A 21051-nucleotide genomic window follows, 5' to 3' on the forward strand; every position below is an offset into this window, starting at 1 on the left:
GTATAATTTAATAAAACATGTAATGTAAACAAATACAATCGAGTTTTATTAGCAAAGTTCCCTGCTTGTTTTCGATTTGTTATTAACTTATTCGCTTATACTGAAAAAGCTTTTCTCGAAAGAAGAAACATTGAGTAAAAAATATTCACGTGAACCTATAAATATTTACTTATAACGGGTTCTCATAGCTAGATTGCAGAAAGACATGTGTCTATCTGTAATTAAGCTATCAGCATATAATTTAATATTATATATAATAAATTTTGCTATCTTTGTCTTTGTAGAAAATGGAATGTAGACAAACAGCAAAATTATTTTCCTGTCTTTAATCCTCATAGACAATAGAACCGAAAAATTCAAAGATACAATGACAAAGGAAATGCGAACCAAACTCGACAATGTTTACATTTTTCCTACCGGACAACTTTGACTCCGAGGACCTTGAGGGCGGTCGCGTGGTGATGCCCTGGGCGCGCAGCATCCTCGCAGCCGCGCGCCGCATCAGTTGCGCGCCACACCACGCGCAGCGCGCGCGTTTATACATCACCAATCAATTGTCGCGTTTGAAAACGCTGACAGTTGATTATCGTTCTTACGCCTTTAAACTTCGATTTTAGTGTTCCATTTTTTTATTGGTAAGTTTTTTTTTTTTTTATTTTGTGAATTATGATATAAAACTCATGACAAAATCGAATATTTTCTATTTTATTTTATCTGCTAATAAAAACCACTTTACGATAACAATAATAAATTGTAAAATTTACCAATATTCAGCAGTCCACTTAAAATCGAGAAAAATGAGACGAATATAATTAATAATATCAAATTACTTAAATCAATTAATAGGTATCAAATTACACAAAAATGAGTGAGTTACACTTATTACAATATAATGAATTTATTTAGATGCTTACGAAAAAATCAAAGAAAATTTGATAATGCCAAGATGCTTTAATAAAAATTTTAATTCAATTAAATACAATATTTTTATCCACATGTGATGATAGTAAGTACGCAGCGTGACCTGTCGTAATGTCAATGCTCTAAACTTCGATCCCTGCGTACATTAATAATAAGTTTAGGGGTAGGCAAACAGAGCATAGGCAATTTTTAACATATCGGTGCTACTTATGCTCAGTTTTTTATTTCTTCATCAGAACTGGCTGTTATTACAATCTGTAGCGGCCGTTCAGCCTCCATGGACAATCCACTTTTTGACTTAACATTTTAGATGACTAAAACCGACTGACAGACTGTGAAAAAAAGGACAATCGACTTGGACACTAAGGAGACGACCATAAGACGACGAGACGACAAGACGTATCTTGAACGGGAAAAATTCTATTTTATTCTGACTAGACAGACAAAGACCCAATAGACCCTCGGCCCGTTCACAATCTATTGATCTTATTAATGAGACATTACGGCACCTTTAAACAAACAACACATAGGTGCTCTTTAAATATGAGGATATAAGATCAATCGAACTAATACATTCTGATGTCTTTTACTCTTTAAAAATTAATTTACCTGTGTTATCTGTCCCGTACATATTTATTTATTTAATTACAATTTACCGCTCACGACTTATGACGTGTTTATATCACTATTATTTTTTAATTGTATGTCTAAAGTACAATCAATCGCTAACAAACAAAATCATTTGGTATAATGTTATGATAAATGAGAAAATGTGCTAGTTTGTTTATCTTCTCTTTAATGTGGGAACTTTTATGTAACGTGTATACCATATCAATTCTTTATTAAGTTAAGACTTGGTTCTTCACTCCTGGGGATTTTCAGAAATCATTTTACGTACTGGTGCCACAGGTATCATAATTCAAAAGAAAAACGTGATCGGTGAATATCGCGGTCTCAATTCTTAGTCTAACTTATATGATTTCTTCTGAAATTGGTCTCATAGATAAATTTAAAAAAAACCTCTACCGTATGATAGTAACTACGAAAGAGATATAAAATGTACCACTTTTTTAATGAGGCTATCAGTTCAGTGGCAAGTCTTTGAACCTTTACCTACATATCTTAACCACTTAATTACCAGCATTTTGATTTCTACACACATCTATCACATCTTTAACCCGTACTGGGTAGACAGAACCAGTACAATATTCAAAGACCACGATTAGCTTGACAAAATAATGTAAGTAATTCCAATTTCTGTGTTATGTACTTACGTCAAAGTAAAAAGTCAACTTATCGCGTCTAACCATAGGTTTGTAGTATGGAAACTTGTTTCTGACACCAGTTCTTCACAATTTTTTTAAATGGAATTTATCTTCCGTCTTCTGACGACAAGCACAGTTACATCCTCACCCCCCTGGAGAGGAGTCCGGATTGCGTCTTTCACCATAATCTTAAACAAGATTTTTTTAGTCTTTATACGAATGTATTCCCATTTTATTTCCCCAAACGGAATAATATATTTTAAAGAGAATAAACCAATTATAAAAAAAAAAGTAATTATCACAATTATTTTTATTGTTATTATACCGGACGTGTTTTCATATTGTTGTTAGGCTGATGCACTATTTCTCTCGTCGCTTCGCGGCACCAGGATATCTACATTAACCTTCTGTTCTTTTCCTTAACAATAACAGGTCTACGTCAGAAACAATCACCGACCATTAATTATTAACAATTCAGTTCAGATACCGTTTCCTAATTTTGAATTTAATATGAGTACGTACGTAGTTGTTCCGTGATGGATTATTATTGGCGTCGTCGACGGTGTGCCGGGCCGTAAGCTTGTTTGTTCGATGTAAACTTTGTTATGAAAACTGTGCGTTTTAATGTGTTTACTTATATTTTTTTGTGTATAGGTACTGTAGTAAATTATATTTTATTGCATAAAAATTTATATATGATTATGAGCTAAACTAGTGCCTACTGACGGATTTCGTTCTACCGCCTATTATAGATCGCTGAAAACACGTTCCTCGCATTTCATATGGTTTTTTTATATAAGTATTTGGTAGTATACCACAAATGACTAATAGAAAAAAAATTGGGTGTAATATATTATAGGTACTTCTTTGGTAGTATCTGTGACTTCAAATATTTTCTTTTATGGAAGTACATTTTTATTTTTTTTATACTTACGTTGAAATTATTTAACTTTTAGTAAGTTATTCAAAAATGCTTTTTTATCTTTTTTATATATTGCAAAATCTTTGAAATTAAATTTAATGCGTAAAATTTCATTGTCTAAGAAGTACTGAATCTAAGTTTAAAAAGTAGCTTTCGATTTATTTTTTATTTTTTCCCTGATTATATTCAATTGATTGGAAACGCAAAAGACATTTAGAGTAATAGTTATTACTTAAACCATTTTTCGCAAGTCACGTGATTGATTTTCTAGACATAAGACGCCTGCCCAGAATGAGTCTAAATTTAGCTGCTTCCACTGCATCAGTCAGTCGTTGCCATTTGATTGCAAAATCTCGTCTAGGGGATATCAGTTCTCTTATTTTAAAGTTTGAAAGTTCAAGTGTTAAATCTTTTAAAAACCCATATCCCCATTAAACGGTAAGAAAAGTATATTTTTAGCAGATCCTCTAAGGTTCAGTCAATTTAATGTTCAGTCCATAATTGGGTCTTCCTTAACCTACATAATATCTAAACTTATACACACTATATATATATTATTTAGTACTTGCTCTTGTTGTACAATCAACAGCAGAAAACATGACCCAGTCCATACATACATAAACTAAACCATAGGAGGGTGTTATTATTCTGCCGTTGACTGTACTGCAACTGCAGGAATGCCGTTTGGTACATTTTTACTTATTTTTTGGTTTACTTACTTACCTTATCCTACAACATAATATTACTAATGTGTAAAGATACCACACGTAAATTCTACTGCACGGATTTTGATAAAATTAGGTATAATATAAGAATATAACCCGAAATAACAAATAAAGTACTTTTATCCCAAAATCACCGCGAGAGGGAATCCCCGGGGCGCAGCTAGTAACTCAATAATTTTAACGAACAAAATTGATACAGGCTCATTTATGTTAATGTATCAGTGCCATTTACCCGCCGATTTTCCGCAAATCACCTTCGAATATATCATTAGTTAAATATCTTTGGAAGCGGTTAGGCGAGAAAATGTGCAATTACAGAACAGATTTACCTCGACCCAATTAATAATATGAGCCTACTCGATACATTTTAACTGCACACTCTAGGTTTGATTGAGCACATCTATTTTTTTAAGTAAATTGGAGTATGTATAAAAATAAATAAATAATACATACATACATATGGTCACGTCTATAACCCTTGCGGGGTAGACAAAGCCAACAGTCTTGAAAAGACTGAATGGCCACGTTCAGCTATTTGGCTTAATGATAGAATTGAGATTCAAATAGTGACAGTTTGCTAGCCTATCGCCTAAAAGAAGAAACCCAAGTTTTTAAGCCTATCCCTTAGTCGCCTTTTACGATATCCATGGGAAAGAGATGGAGTGGCCCTATTCTTTTTGTATTGGTGCCGGGAACCACACGGCACAATAAATAATAAATAAATATATACGGGACAAATTACACAGATTGAGTTAGCCTCGAAGTAAGTCCGGGACTTGTGTAACGAGATACTAACTCAACGATACTATATTTTATAATAAATACTTATATAGATAAACATTCAAGACCCAGGTCAATCAGAAAAAGTTCTTTTCTCATCATGCCCTGGCCGGGATTCGAACCCGGGACCTCCGGTGTCACAGACAAGCGTACAACCGCTGCGCCACAGAGGCCGTCATATGAACATATATCCTTTTAAACTTTTATTTAAATTAAACAGATATCCGTTTGAATACCTTACGTTAATATAAAATAAATCATCTCAGTTATGGTATTTTTAAGGTATGGCCTTATTTCTACTTGGTACATTAATTTAATATATACTCGTAAACCTTATAATGTTTACTTAAATAGCATTATTCAAAAAAAAATATATAATAAATGGTATATGAAGTACCATCTGAGTGATAAATAACTTGTGACGATTTTTACTAACGTCATTTTTTTGGGATCTCTAAACGTAGCCTAGACATTGCGAAAGGGGTGCCCTTCGATCAAGCACATTCCCCACAATAGCGGCAATTATGCAGCGGCTTGAATGATACATAATAGGCGAGTCGATAGCGCTGCAGCGGATATGTTGAAACGCTGCACTCACGCACCTCTCATATCGGCCAGCGATGCAAATCGCTTATTGAACCAAAAATCTAGCATATTCAAGATTTGGACTTATAAGCTACTCAGCTCTTAAACTGCTGAATGCTGAAATTTAGGTACATACATACATATAATCACGTCTTTATCCCTTGCGGAGTAAACAGAGCCAGTCTTGAAAAGACTAAAACGCCACTTTCAGCTGTATGGCCAAATGATGGTATTGAGATTCAAATAGTGACAGGCCATCGCCTACAAGAAGTGTCCTAAGATAATTAAGCTTTTATTTTAATTTTAAAACGAGGTTTATATAACGGTAAATAAAACTAAACAGTGTTTTGTTACAATCAATTATATCCAGACATATCATTCCATTAATATTGAGAACATTAAGATGATCTTGAGCTGTCACGAACATATTTAAATAAACGACTAGTTACTGGAGTTAAACAAAAATATGTTTACTGTTTACATAATACGCATCATTTTCTAAGATAAATGTTTAGTTTCCGCGCCATTAAAGCATCCATTAAATTGGCATGTTTTATATTATATACCTATTTCAAAGTCCTTTTAGTTAAGTGAAGTAAGTTTCTCAGACCAGCTTCAGCAATTTAAAGGTCAACCATAATCAAGCATTTTCCTGATTTCCACATCCTTGAGAGAGCTCAACAGATCATTACTTAGGTGCTGCTACATGTAAATTTCATGTAGATTTTATACGAATTATACTGAATAGGTACATTCAATGGAAAAAAAATATTTAACATTTTTGAGCATTGTTTAATTTATTTTTAGTTGATAGGTAGTTATAACAAACTGTAAAATCCATTTGTATTCAGTAAATTTTTTTAAGTGTATAGCACTACTTACTAACAAGTTAATATATATATAAAAACAATGAGAATATATGCCTAAATTGTAAAATATTTTGTAAATAAAAATATGAACATAATTTTAGATTCTTGAAATTATTATTATGCACGAAAAAACTATTTTTGTATTTTATATTAATATATGAAATTTGCATTAAAAAAATAAAACCAAATATTTACACGAATGTATGCTCGCAAAAATACGTTGTTATATCAGTAATCATTATAATATCCCTTCAATTACCAAATGTTTAATCACCGCAAAATTCCGTTCTACGTCACGTAACTAGTAGGTCAGCGGTGGCTCCTACCATATTATTTAGCGGGCCGAACTTGAACTTAGATTTTTACGAGCTTACCGAAGGTCACCTCCGTCACCCATGCTTGCGCAACACCACAACTGGTCCAATGTTATCAAATATTAGACAACAAACATTCGATAACATCGCCGCTGTAACACACGAAATTATGCAGTAACTTCGTATTTAAGACGCTCAGGGTTAAACGTTAGTAGTGGAATAAGATTACTCCTTACAGAAATTTATAACGTTAACGTTATTAAGTGAAATCCAATAATATTCTTTTAAATCTTAGAAATAGTGAAAGCAAAAAATTTTACCATGAAGAAAAGTTATTCGTTTCGATTTGATTTGCCTACATCTAAGCCTATCAAGGCCACCTTTTCTGATTATTTAGCCAACACCAACTTTAAACATTTGATGCAAGAGTTTAACACGGACATTACAATGACAAAACTCTAAACTATTTTAAACGACTTCGATTGCCGTATGGTCATTGGCCACATCAACGCATCTTGGCCTTAATTGCTGTAAAATACAGTAATGTGTAAATGTGTACTTATTGTCGTTTGCTGGTCAATATGTCGCCACAGTAAAGACGTGGTATATAATTCGAGGTTATTTACCGATTTTCCCACAGTTTGTAATATTTTGATACAAAGTTAAAAATCGTTTTAAAATTATAACTGAAAATAAGATTAATAGGTAGACTTTTAATTTAAAAGAATCTTATTATTGTTTTTGTAACATTAGGACGTCAAGAGAACATATCATATACATTTATTACGAGAACGATACTTAGATCAGCAGTATCATCATATTATGCGTATAATAGGTATGAGACCCTCAAATATAAAATAAAAAAATACCACTATCGTACTCTCCAAGTATCAATGAATATGTATTAGATGTTAATAAAAATCAAGTTCATTGTCATTTGTTAAGTAGCTTTTAATATGTATGAATATTTTACTATAACCTTTGAATAAATGATTAAGGTTAATAATCCGTATTAAAAGTGCAAGACATGTTAGTTACGATTTTTGATAATAACAAAAGACGCAGGAAATTAAATGTCTACTATAACCGCGAGATAGTTTTCAAAGTACTTGTTAGACTATAAGAAATATTATTTTAAAAAATGATGTCGACTCAGCGGCTTATTAAATAACATTTGCATAATATAAATACCAAGATAAAATAATTCACACATAATTTTGAGCATTAACATATTGTGGCGGCCACATGCCGAGGCCTGGTATCGTGTGAACTCGCTAATTCAATACGCACATTCATTCATACGAGCGAATTATTTTCACAAAATCGAATTTGCGTAAGTTTAGAAAAACTACTCGGTTGTGTACAGTATTGCAGACAATGGGAAAATATTGCACTTGATACAAACGTTTTTTCTTTGCAGGTTATGCCATTATCCTGGTAGTGCAACTGTCTCATTAGCAACAGCAGAATTACAGGGAAAATCTCTATGCAATAGTTAAAAGCCAAGATGGTGTCAATTTTACAATGTTGTATGGGTGTTGTGAAGGATGGCGATGAGACCTCGAAACTGTTTTCGAGATCATGGAAAGCCAAGCTCTCGCCGCTGTACTGGCGTTTACCGATGCTGATCTGGTCCGTTTGCATCATGACCTGGGCATTTTGCGCATTGCCTGGGGGTAATAAGGCCAAATTCTTCATTTATATGACACACTGGGGACTCATAATGGTATTCTTGGAGTCCTTGTTCGGAATCATTGTAGCTGTCAGAAAACCCATGGAAGCCAAATCAGGTAAGTCATTTCCTTATTTTTTCCCGTAAATACCTAACTTAAAGTAAGTTTCAAAGTCAAGGAGTTTTAAATGTGTTTATCAATTTATCAAATCCAATTACAACAAATTATGTAGGCTTAGTTAGAAAGAAATTCCAAGAACGCTTAGTTATGAAGCTCATACCAACTATTCACAAAATCAAGACAACCTATTCACTTAGATTCACTATTTTATCCACATAGTATTTTTTTGATGCACGTGCGTAACCTTCATGCACTTCACCTGCACCCAGCGCATTGCGAGCTCTCGTGCGGCCATGTTGATATCTCCGGCAATTTTAATAAATTACTCAGATTTCGCGCCTCATCACAATTCACGTGTTATCGCAGATCATGATAACGGACATCATTCATTACTGACTAGCATTAATCATGTGCAAATATTCAAAACGTTATGCTTAACTGACCTTAGAAAATACATACATACATATAATCACGTCTTTATCCCTTACTGGGTAGACAGAGCCAACAGACTCCCAAAGATTGAAAGACTACCTTAAGCTGTATGGCTTATTAGATGCAATCGAGATTTAAAAAGTGACAGGTTGCTAGTCCATCGCCTAAAAGAAGAATTATAGAGTGCTAGAAGAACTTATAGCGTGATTTATTTTTAGTTCTTGTCTAAAAGATTAATCTTTACTAGGGACTCATAATGTCTTTAAAATATCAGCATAGGTACTACTAAGACAGATGACAATAAAATAACAAGAATTTGTTTGAAAATTTCTAATTTTTCATACGCAACAATTCAGAAGTGGTAGGATAAACAATATTTTATATTGTAATACACGTATAACTGATAATCATCACGGTATTATTTTCACTAATACGTGCCAGATAACGCTCATGGATAACATTGAAGCAAAAAGTTCGTGAATAAACACAAACCCAGACCAATTTCAATTCTCAAATCAATACATATTATGATTTGTTATAAATTTTTACAACATTATTTGCATTCACTTCTAAACAAGAGGCCTTGACTGTTCTCATTGACACTTCAGGTCCCTATCTGCTTCGCTGGTTTTAACATTTTCACAATCGGACACTGCAGACGAATCTACGCGGTGCTCAACCAACTAATATTATTACGATAACAATATCGTTTCAAGTGTCCACTTATTACGGTTGAGATGATTCGTGCTAATTGCTACAAGAGTAAAAGTGATTGTTGACAGTGTGTGTGAGGTTTACTGGCCGCAATGTTGTGTACATCGTGTTCGAATCAGTGTCGTTGGCGTCTCGAGCATGCCTCACCGTCAGACTTCTACATCAGCAGATGGCAAAGCAACCGATCGGCTTTGCCTTTGCTGTCCATTAGAACAATCGTCTTCATGTATTCCACCGGCGTACTCGTCGCGTCCCTCGCCGTGACCCCCCGGACTCTCAGCATCGGATATTGGTTCCTGTACTACGCCCACTGGAATTTCCTCCTAATCGTCCTCACCTCGTTCTTTTCGTCCATCGTCTCAGCGTATGTTTATTTTAAGAGGCCTATTGGTATGCATTCTGAATTTATGTGTGCATTAACATATTTCCTTGATGCGCTCACCGTGCTTGTATGTTTTGTTTATCTCCATTAGAACTTGTTATAATAATTGTAATGTTTGTATGGAATTTAAATGCTGTGATGAAATTCAGGTTCGACACGATTTGATTCGTAAATCAAGGTCCTATGGTAGATCTTTTATAGAAACATTTTCCTAATTTATATTTGTTGAAGAAATTTAGTTACTCAAAAGTCTACTACTAAATTATTTTTAGTGTGAAGTGACTAACTACAAAAAATTCGTTTATGAAGAGATAAATAACTGCCATCCGTCTTTATTTGATACAAATTTAATTAATTGCAAATGTCTGCAAGGAGGTATGGAAATGTGTCTGACTATTAAGTATTTTTATTGAGAAAGGTAAAATACGACAAAAATACTTTCGAGAAATTTTTGTCGTATTTTTTTTTTTGAGAAATTTTAATACTTTCGGTTTTCTTGTGACCGTTCTAATTGTTTCTAAAAGGTTCTTCCCTCTCTTTGATCCAAGTTAAGACATCGATCCATCTGAACTTAGTTAATTTATTTGGCAGGCAGTATTAAGAGGAAACTCAGATCGGTAGGCCACGTGCCAGCCAGGAGATAGGATCACGTCCTGGACGACCTCGTGCCGCTTCACTGAGGTCTCGATCATATGCTACTCCTAACTAAGGCTGATTGATGTCAATCGCCTTCTACGATTAAGTATTGAAAATTACTCACGTCTTTATTTGGATTGAGGCAACTGTACCTATTAACATTTAATTATAAACATTTAGCAGATTTCAAGATGTTATGACGTTAATATTGATAAATAAATAAATCCCTAATGGATTTTAAGCTGAGGATAACGAAAAGAGTAGAGTAAAATTACATACCTATTAATAACAATAATATTTTAAAATCGTTGCCATAATAAGAAATATAAATACTCAATCAAAATTAATTTAAAAGATAAAAGCTACTCATGGTATTGAATGCAAGCAAAGCCGGAGGATTTAAAATTTGTATAACATACAGTACCTACTAGTGACTCCATTGTTGTAATACTCAATGCAAATAAAAATCAAGCTGGCAAGGAGATTAGGTATCACCAAACTTTTCAAGACAAAGGACTATCTAATATAAAAATATGTACACGTACCAAGCAATGTTGAACTTGTCAAACTATGACATCACGTGAATACAGTGACGCACGCACAAACTCGGTGTTAGCTGTTTACACGTCAAAGACTTCAGAACCTTGACTCTTCTCAAAAAAATCTTAACTTCTTAAATATTATGAAGGTAATAAAAAAACCCGGATAGTAATCAGACAATGAAAATAGACTACTTTCGTTTATATTTAATTTTCCATGCCAGCAACGTAGGTAGGTACTCATTTCTTTTTACAATAGTATATATCATTGTATTTTTTCTGCGAGTACTGCATCTAACAATTATTTAAACAAACTATCAAAAATAGTCGAAAAAATTATCGTAAATAAATACAACACTCATCTAAGTCCATATACTTAGTGTTTTTGCCATAACAATATGATTATAGGCAATGTAGGAAGACAATACCAAAAATTGTGTGCCATCACAACGGAAATACACAATTCGCCAAAAATTATTACATCCAAATCCAAAACGAATTAAGCATAAATATAACGTAGTGAAAAACAGGATGCGATGTGTCATGTGACCATAGCCATATTTAAATGAATGTATAGTACTTACTTATATATTATTTTCTTCTCTGATGAAAAATTCCGAGTCCGGATAACCATGGCAGCCATTCTAGGATTCTGTATCAGATTAAATTTAGATTAAAAAACCATTACCTAAGAATTTAATATTAAATTCTATGAAGAGTGAAGTTCCACTTGTATTATATGTATGTATCCTTGCCTTTTACAGATGCTACGTTTGGTCTACCATGGTATGTCAAAACTTATTGGCTTCTCTACAACGTGACGATTCCTGTGGCATTTCTCATATCCACGTTTTACTGGGGTCTTCTGAAGTCGTGTAAGTAAAACTTCTTTTCGTAGTTTTTCAAAATAGAACAGCACATAATTAAATCTTTTACCTTATGACCAAATTTCAAACTGGGCTAAGTTCCCTTTTTAACAGGTACTCTGGTAGACTGATAGTCCTGGTCAAAGTCGAATCTTAAAAGGGACCCATCCGAGACAAACACTTAGTAGATAATGAAAATGTGATAATATTTATAGGTGATATGAAACTTTTGTCGAGTCTTTGAATATCACAGGTAAGACAACAATCGCTATGTGTAGAAATTGTTACAGTTAACCTTATCAAATTATGTCATTTAGGTCGTGAACCCTTGGTTTTAAAGCAATACAGCATCATTGAGCGTCCTCAGTAGGTCAGGTGCCTCAGTCACGAGTAATGATGATGGTTTAGGTTCCCCTGCAAAGGTTACGGACGTTAGAAGGGAGTTGATTCATGGAAAACCCTCACTAACTTAATCCAGGACCATGATCAAAGGTGCACCTCGGGCACCTAGGTGATGACGCAACCAGAAATAATGCCAGAAGGCTGATAATGACCAATTATGATGATAGAAATATATCCTTTCAATCAATCAAGGGAAGGGCTTATTAATTTGGGATTCTTCTCTTAAGCGACAGGCAAGCAAACGGTCACTTTGAATCTCAATTCCATTATTACAAAACCATACAGCTAACCGTAGCCTACCAGTTTTTTCGAAATTGTTGGTTCTGCCTAGCCCGTAGGCGTGATATATGTATATCATTTAATATTTATACTTTCAGCTGGAAAGATGTCCTACTACACCCCCCACCCAGTTCTGGACATGATGCTGCACGGCGTCAACTCCGTGGTAATGCTGGTGGAGCTGGTCCTCTCAGCGCACCCCAGTAGATTGGTGCACATCTTCCAGCCGCTACTCTTTGCACTTGCCTATCTGGGCTTCAACCTTACCTACTACTACGCAGGGGGATATGATCCGTAAGTTTACCTTTTTATATTCTGTTTACGATTAAAGATACTCTAATTTTAATTTACTTCTTTAATTTCGTGCTTACCTACTTCTTTCGCCTGCGGCTCCGCCTGTATTAAATTAAAATCCCCGTTCTTTGCCATCGCGTAGAAATCATTAAAAACGAAAAGAAATATAAACTATGTTCTATTCCAATGTCCAAATTTCGGCAAAGTATTCCTTATCCAATTCTTACATAGGAGATTGACTATTAATACACTATTCTTTTCGTCTGAAAATTATCTTCCTAGGGTGATGGCACCAGTAATCGACATGTACCCAGTGATCGACATCTAACCTAGTCTTAAGGAAAAAATAAGAGTTATATTTTGATTTCCCGTCATGGCAACACTTAATCATAGACAACAGGACTCCCTCTGTCGTCACAAAACAGAACTTTGGGCTCGGCCATTTGTTTTCAAAATGGCGAGCTAAATATTACTGTCACCGTTTGTGTTCCTTAGCTAATCCGATTTTATTAGCGAAATCCATAACAAGGTAAGTTGAAAATCTTCATTTTATTTTTAATTTAACGTAACTGTATCGAAGTGCGTATTGATTTCTGAGACTGATATTAAATAAGCTAAAGTAATTATATGTCATTGCGACGATTTATAGATTTGGAGGTTATTAAAAATCGATGTCGATAACTAGTTCCGTGAAATTTTATTTTTCCAGTTTTCGACATATGTCGATATTTATTTTTTTTTATTTTTTTTAATTCGATTTAAGATCTTGGCTTCTTGTTTAGTGCTTTATTATTCTGTGTTTTAATCATAAATATTTTAGATCGCTTACCATTAATCGACACTGTCGATGACTGGGTGTCGATAATTGGTTTTCATATTATTTTGTTTCCAGATGGCACCCAGAAAAAATTATACGTCCGAGCAAATGGCTAAAGCTGTTGATGCTGTCCGCAAAGGCGAAAAAGTTGCCGTTGCAGCTCGAAGATTTGGCGTGCCCAGAATCACACTGCACGATAAGTTATCTGGAAAAACTCAAATTAACTGTACAATGGGGCCCAGCACAGTGCTTTCAAAAATGCATGAAGAAATTTTAGAAAAATGGTTGATAACAATGCCACTAAAACGCTTTCCGATTTGTAGAGACTCCTTACTAGATAGTGTCCAGAAAATTATAATAGATCAAAAAATTCCCAATCCATTCACAGATAATAGACCTGGAAAGAAATGGTATCATGCTTTTTTAAAAAGGCACCCTAATTTGGCGGAAAAAATACCTGAGAATTTGTCAATTGCTCGTGATAATGTCTCGGAAAAAGATATAAGAAATTGGTTTCAAGAAGTTGAAAGTTACTTAGAAGAAAAAAATCTAAAGGATATTTTAAAAGATCCTAACAGAATTTTTAATGCGGATGAAAGTGCATTTTTTTTATCACCGAAACCAGGCCCTGTTCTTGCACAGAAAGGTCAAAAACATTTGTATACTTCATGCGGTGATGACAAAGAAAACCTAACGGTTTTGTTTACTGGCAATGCTGCTGGCAAATCAAATCAAAGCAAATCTGGGCCAAAACGTTAAAAAAGAAAATTTTGCTCCACTGCTGAAAAAAGCTATAGAAAAATTAACTCCTGATTGCATTAAAAACGGATTCAGGGCCGGAGGCTTGTTTCCATTTGGTCCCGATTATATCGATATGTCCAAAATCAAAAACAGAGAAGAAGCTTCAGTTATTCAGTCCAATCCAGCATTAACAGAATTTGTTAAATATTTAGAAAAAGAGATAATTGGTGTTTTTTCAGAAGAGAAGTTAGCTATGTTTCAGAATCTGTTCTATAAAAAAAGAGACACAGTTGAAAGTGACCTTCCCGAGGAAGACACCGCTTTGTACGTTATATGGGCCAAGAACAAATCTAAATGCTACTCTGACGACTGTGCAAGTTCATGCAACATCCTGCCGACATCTGAAGTTATTGAGTCACATTCGCCATCAACCCTGGAACCGATTAATATTTCAATGGATATTATAGACCATGTATCTCACTCCGAGACGGTAGTGGCTGAAAAAGAAGTTATAGACTTCGGAAACTCTTTAACACCTCAAAATTATTCTTTAGCCTCAGTTGAAGATATAAGAGAACAATCACCTATTATTGTTGACAGCGGTTTTGGAGGGGTTAATCAAAATCTTGAAGTTGAAGATTTTAATACATTGCAGAGAGTTGTTGAGTGTACGCCCAAAAAGATATCTACAATTACTCATCCTCCGTCACCATCAATACTTCAGCTTCCCAGTGATCCAGCTGTTACTGAAAGCAATGGCATACCCCAACCTGAAATAATAACGACGGCAAACAGTCAGTGGGCAGTAGACAACACAATCACGTCGAGCATTGTTCCCGAAAATAGATCACCTTTTTTGACTCCAGACAGACCAACACGCGCACCTATTTCAAGAACTATTCATACAGATAAAATAGCACCCACAAAAAAAACGATGGATGATGCATTAGGTATTATAGTACCATCACCTTTTAAAAAGTTTCTTTTTTGGCCGGAAGACGATATAAATAAAAAGAAAAAAAGAATAAAGAGAGAAAAAATACCAGCAGCAGTAACAAGCAAGGCATGGCGCGAATACCATGAAAAAAAAGAAAATGAGAAAAAAAGGCAACAAAAAGAAAAAGAAGAACGAGCGAGAAAACGACAAGAAAAAAAGGAGTTGAAAGAAAACAATGCAGAAAAGAAAAAGAAAACCATTTCTAAAAAAAATAAAAAGAAGATACCCCGAATTGAATCATCTTCAGAAGAGTCAAGTTTAGAGATTGAGTTTGCTGAAAGTGATTGCAGCTATGCTGAAGATAATATTTCGGAAGATAACGACAGAGAAAATATAATCAACAAAATCAGTAAATCAGTTAACAGTGAAAGAAAACCATTAAAACGTAAAAAACCTGTGTCTCCCACCACCACTGACTCTGATTTTGACATAGATGCCTCATGCTCACTTGGCACACTTACTACTAAGAAGAAAGTAAGTAAAACTAGACAAACAAATAAAATTACTTCAGGATGTTACGTAATAGTAACGTACGAAAATAAATACTTTCCCGGGAAGGTAGAAAAGGTAGAGAATAATCTATTCGAAGTCAGTGCAATGGTTTTGTCAATGGGCAACACCTTTAGATGGCCTGAAAAACCAGATAAAATATGGTACAGATTTGATCAAATAATTGAGGAAATTGATACACCCGTGCGTCTCAACAATAGAGGGTTTTATAAAATCAAAGAAATGCAAAAGTATTTACCTGACATATATAATTAAGGATCTCAGTAAAAATATGTGATATATAAATATATATATAATATAAAATTTGGTAAAACGTTAGGTATATATATACTTACTTGGATAAAATATGTGATCGTTTTATAGAACTTAGTTGCTCACTCACTTGTTTGTTCCTAACAGAGATATACATATTTATTTAAAGGTAAGAGTCACTAGTTCTTCACTTAATTCTTTTTCTACTTAATATATATTTTATATAGGTAGTATTTTAAGGTTAACGTCAGACTGATTAGTAAGTTCTACAAAAGAAACATTATTTAAATTACGAAGATCTCCTTAGATTACAGTTAATGTTAACATAGATATTATGAGTCATTTTGATTTATATTTTTTATAATTGCAAAATGCAATACAGTAGGTTGAACATCTGCTATCTACCTTCATTATTGTTCCGTAGGTTACGGATTTTTATGGTTAAAGTAATTTGTAAGCATTGGTGCTACACGCTACATGTTTAACTTGAAGAAGAATTAGATTGATATTTTTGAGAAACAGTAGTTAGGTATATTGAAATTATTCAGAATTCTATAAATGTTATAAACATCAACGTTAAAAAAGTTCGTTACTTATTTATTTGTAAGTAGTTTAAGTTGTCAGACTGAATTTTAATTTTGTAGCATTTGTACGCATTTCTGATATTTGTAATTTTAAGTTGTAAGACTGATTATTAAATTTTGTAATAATTTGTACGCATTTGTGATATTAGGACGCATTATGTGAAATAAATACTTAACTAAATATTTTACTGTCTTTAATTACTGGTTTTTCCTATTTTTACGACATCATTGTCGATAACAGGATGTTGATAACTGGGTAGGTGTCGATAAGTGGTAGTCGATCGTTGGATTTTGAATGTCGATAACTGGAGATTCTGATGATTTTTTAAATATAATTTATATTCTAATAACCATTATTAATTAATTTAAAATTTGCAGCACATATTATTCTTATACTATTTCTTTATGATTTTCACCAACTTCAATGGTTCTTGGTATTATAGATTTTGAGTAATCGCTATTCATTGAACATGATGCTCTAAAAGTGTTGATTACTGGTGCCGTCACCCTAATTACTTTTAGTTCTACATATATTTTTTTAAATTAAAACAAAAAAGAGACTCTCTTCCACCACTTTTCATCGAAGTTTTATCTGAGCCAATCTTTTTTCATTTGTGAGGATTTCATTTCCTGGTTGGGATCACACGTCTTTAGAGAGGATTCTGCATTAATTTTCATAGCAAATGTTCCTAAAGTTGTTTATGGACTTTTGCACGTGTACTGTGTGTATGTAGGTACTTAACCACCTTCGTCAAATGAACCTTAACGCATCCTAAACGCACATCTTATAAAATGATCTTTACCTCGGCGTTATCTACAAGTATACTAAACACACAAAAGAAAAACCATATTTAACCTTATCTTGTTAACAAATGTGTCACAAAGTTAGTGCGAAATGTGTACATACTTTACTTACCTTACTACTTATGCCAATATATGTAATGGTGACATTAAGAACTTAGGTGCTCAAAATGAGCAAACTTATGTCAAATACTTCTTTTATAAGAGTTACCTAGACACATTTTTTTATTATTCCTCCTTATGTAACCCGTGATATTTGGCTTACGCGGTAACACGAGATTTTCCCAGATGATAACGTCCACTGGCGGCATTCCGAATACTAACTGGCTCTTAACGAAGGTTTAGTACTTCGCAGTCCTTCAAGGTCTGCATACCCATAGCCATAAATGTTTAGAACGCACCTAGTGCCATTTTAGGCGCAGAATATTTTGCAACATTGGATAGGTACCTAGCAACTCATTGCCCTTCGAAAATTTCTGATATTTATAATAGTACTTACTTAAATTATTATTTATTTTTCGTGAGTCATATCTACCTACCCACGACAAAATAATGAACCATTAAATAATAAAGTTCTCATCATTTCTATAACAAGAAATTAAGAAATATCTGATTAAGAACATACTTATCTATAATGAAAATTATCCTTGAAAAATTCGAAATTAATATTTCTATAAGCCCCTAATTGATCTAATGACCACTCAAATCTACCACGAAGGTCAAAAGTTTAGATTTGTACGTTGGGCTTAGTGCACTTGAATATAATCAAAATTACACAACAATCGTTTCGCAAAAGACGACACAAAAGAGCATTTATTGTGCTTGTGTCAAATGTTGCAATTTTTATAGTGAAGATGATGTACCTACAGAAATGTCAAAGTTAACAATAAATAACAAGGTTGTAGGTCCTAAAATTAAATTTTAGATAATTTGTTTCACATAGTAATGTAGTAAAACGAGACATCTTAAGCCTCGGAAATTTATATTATGGCATGGTATACAGGAAAAATATCAAGTGGGATGACCCTTTATAGGTAGGTATAGCCAGGAGTAAAGAACAAATTACAGAAACATAAATTTACTTATATTTCGGCCACTTATTTACGTTTATATTAAAAAAAAATTAAGTATTTCAATTTTAAAAATGTCTTCAATATACGAGTCGGAGATTTCAGCCTCAGACAAAACACACGTTTTCTAAAGTTTACCAAGACATGAACAAATATATATATCCACAATCCCTTAATAGATATAATCATTTCCAATTTCAGGTTCGGTCACACATACGTGTACCCTGTTATGGACTGGTCGAAACCTCAGGAGACCCTCGTGGTGGTTGCCCTGACGGGTGTCTTCCTCTCAGCGTGCCACCTCATCGTGGTAGCCATCGCCACTCTCCGAGACACCCTTGCCAAGAGGTTCACCAAAGACACCACGGGAATATGCAATGAGGGATTCACCGCTTGAAACTATTGAAAGAGAATTTAATGTTATTTTACCCTTATCAAAGAAATACACCAAAACACTACCAGAATATGCAAAGAGGGATTCATCGCTTGAAACCTCGGAAAGCGAGGTCCGATGAGGGATCCACTGCTTGAGAAAGAAGTCTCTCAAAGTTATAAAAACTTTTATGTTATCTTTGCCCTTATAATAGTGAAAATAATCGGCGGCAATTACATTTTTGAAAGTTTGCCAAGACAATCTTTTTGACACCAAATTTTTGTGTCAACACAATATCATACAGGGCATAAACAAGATTGAGAAACATTAGGAATATTTATTAATAGAATCACATAGCACAATCTAGTCTTGTAGGTAATTATTGAGTTTTCAAAAAACATGATTTTGTACAGGAATAGGCGTAACGTCAGTGAAATCATCATCATTTCTAGTAATACGTACGCATAATAGGGATGTGGACTATTTTTGGGAAAGTGTTTAAAATCATGCATAAGTACCAAATATAACCCAAACTATTTATTATTATTTTTTTATTTTAAGTAATACCTTTAAAATAATTTATTTAAAATTCCATTTTAAATTTCGCGCTAAAACGCGGATACCTGTCAAACGGCCGCTCTGACGTCACGCGTTATAAAATATTGTCGAAGTTGTATGTAATGAATAGTTATTTCATAGTTGTGTGATAATAATATGAATTCAAAATTTTATAAATATTGTGCGGTGCCGCAGTGTAAAAGTACAACTATTAAAACACCTGAAAAACTGTTTATTCACGTTCCACGTACAAAAACGATGCTGAAAAATTGGCTTCAATTAGCCCGTCGGGATCCGGCACTTGTTACACAAAGTAAAATGTATATCTGTGAGGATCATTTTGATGTAAGTTTGATAATATTTGTTGTTACATTTACTTGTATTAAAATAATTTAACTCTTCAAGTTTTCAAAGACGAAAAAATTTCGAATTTTTAGGTTAGAAATAAAGTAAACAATGTTTCGTACTTTCATTATAGTTGCCAATGATATGGAGAATTATCCGGAATATCATTTGATGGGCACAGTATCCCAGATCAGACGGAGACGAACCGAAAACATAACAACTCGACTATTAGCAGTTAAAAGGCAAAGATTGGAATCAATAGCGGATTGTGAAAGAGAAAAAGAACAGACTCATTCTACACAAAGTATTTTCGTAGCTAAGATAATCGGACGGTAATCACGGTAATCATATGATCCAAATATCAACAAACACCATAGTATTTGACAGCGAAAATTCTTGTATTGCAACGCGTGACATCACGCATTTTGATTGGTGTTCATTGTCACGTGACTTGAGGGTGAAATATTTAATTACATTTTATTAAATAAAAAAATAATCCCTTGTTTATTGAGGAAAATATTGTGTTTTTTATTATTTTTACTATAGAAACTACCTTTTAGTGGTAAAATTTTATACTTATTTGAGTACAGTCCACATCCCTATTGGTATTTGTACTTTTTACAATATTTATATTAAAATACATCTTTATCATTTGAATACATATTGTTATTTAGTACCAAAAGGCAGATAGTAAGAAAAGTATGTTATCTTAGCTCTTAATAAGAATTATTTAAATATTCATGTATAAGAAGAACTTTTCTCTGAAGAAAATTGATATATTTGGAGAAAAAATGACAATTTTGTTATATATCTAACTATTAAATATATACTTTACAAATTGCACAACATAATCGATTGATTGAGAAGCATTGCTGCATTATACGAAAACAGACAAGCGAACTGTGATTTAGATGTAGTACATAATTAATAATTATTTAATTGAGTACTTACTTTATTGTATGATTGGGTAGTTAATAATAATATAGGTGACTGACATCTAGAGTAAAGCGTGTAGACATAATTAGCTAATTATAATTATAGCATTACTTCCACTGGATTAAAACAATTTTTTTTTAAACCACTGTGCGCGAGGAAAAATAACAAAAACATAGAATTAGAATATACATATTTAAAAATGTTTACAAGCTTATGTTATAATGCGATTTACTTATAGGTACTTATGTGGAATTTTATTATAAAACTGCCCACTTTTTAATAAACCGTGGATGACTTTGACACTATGTATAATTTATGCTTAAACCCAAGTTAAATCAAAAATTATTCA

At 33.4% G+C, this 21051-nt stretch overlaps 2 protein-coding genes across 4 annotated transcripts; both read left to right on the forward strand.

Moving 5' to 3' along the window:
• Nucleotides 1-481: 481 nt before the first annotated feature.
• LOC106140093 (protein rolling stone-like) lies at nucleotides 482-19961 on the forward strand. Of its 3 annotated transcripts, none has more exons than XM_013341622.2 (5): nucleotides 482-635; nucleotides 7802-8171; nucleotides 11642-11752; nucleotides 12523-12718; nucleotides 18692-19961. In XM_013341622.2, exons 2-5 carry the CDS (start codon nucleotides 7889-7891, stop codon nucleotides 18885-18887), a joined length of 786 nt encoding a protein of 261 aa, XP_013197076.2. In that variant the 5' UTR covers nucleotides 482-635; nucleotides 7802-7888; the 3' UTR covers nucleotides 18888-19961. The 3 variants fall into 3 exon arrangements, with proteins under 3 accessions (XP_013197076.2, XP_060805454.1, XP_060805443.1); XM_060949471.1 differs by lacking the exon at nucleotides 482-635 and adding an exon at nucleotides 3528-3546; XM_060949460.1 differs by lacking the exons at nucleotides 482-635; nucleotides 7802-8171 and adding an exon at nucleotides 9087-9710.
• Nucleotides 12995-16929, forward strand: LOC106131537 (uncharacterized). Its single transcript, XM_060949449.1, has 2 exons — nucleotides 12995-13247; nucleotides 13611-16929. Exon 2 carries the CDS (start codon nucleotides 14248-14250, stop codon nucleotides 16036-16038), a length of 1791 nt encoding a protein of 596 aa, XP_060805432.1. The 5' UTR covers nucleotides 12995-13247; nucleotides 13611-14247; the 3' UTR covers nucleotides 16039-16929.
• Nucleotides 19962-21051: the final 1090 nt, after the last annotated feature.

The sequence above is a fragment of the Amyelois transitella genome, chromosome 3 (assembly GCF_032362555.1).
Source record: "Amyelois transitella isolate CPQ chromosome 3, ilAmyTran1.1, whole genome shotgun sequence".
Lineage (NCBI taxonomy): Eukaryota > Metazoa > Arthropoda > Insecta > Lepidoptera > Pyralidae > Amyelois > Amyelois transitella.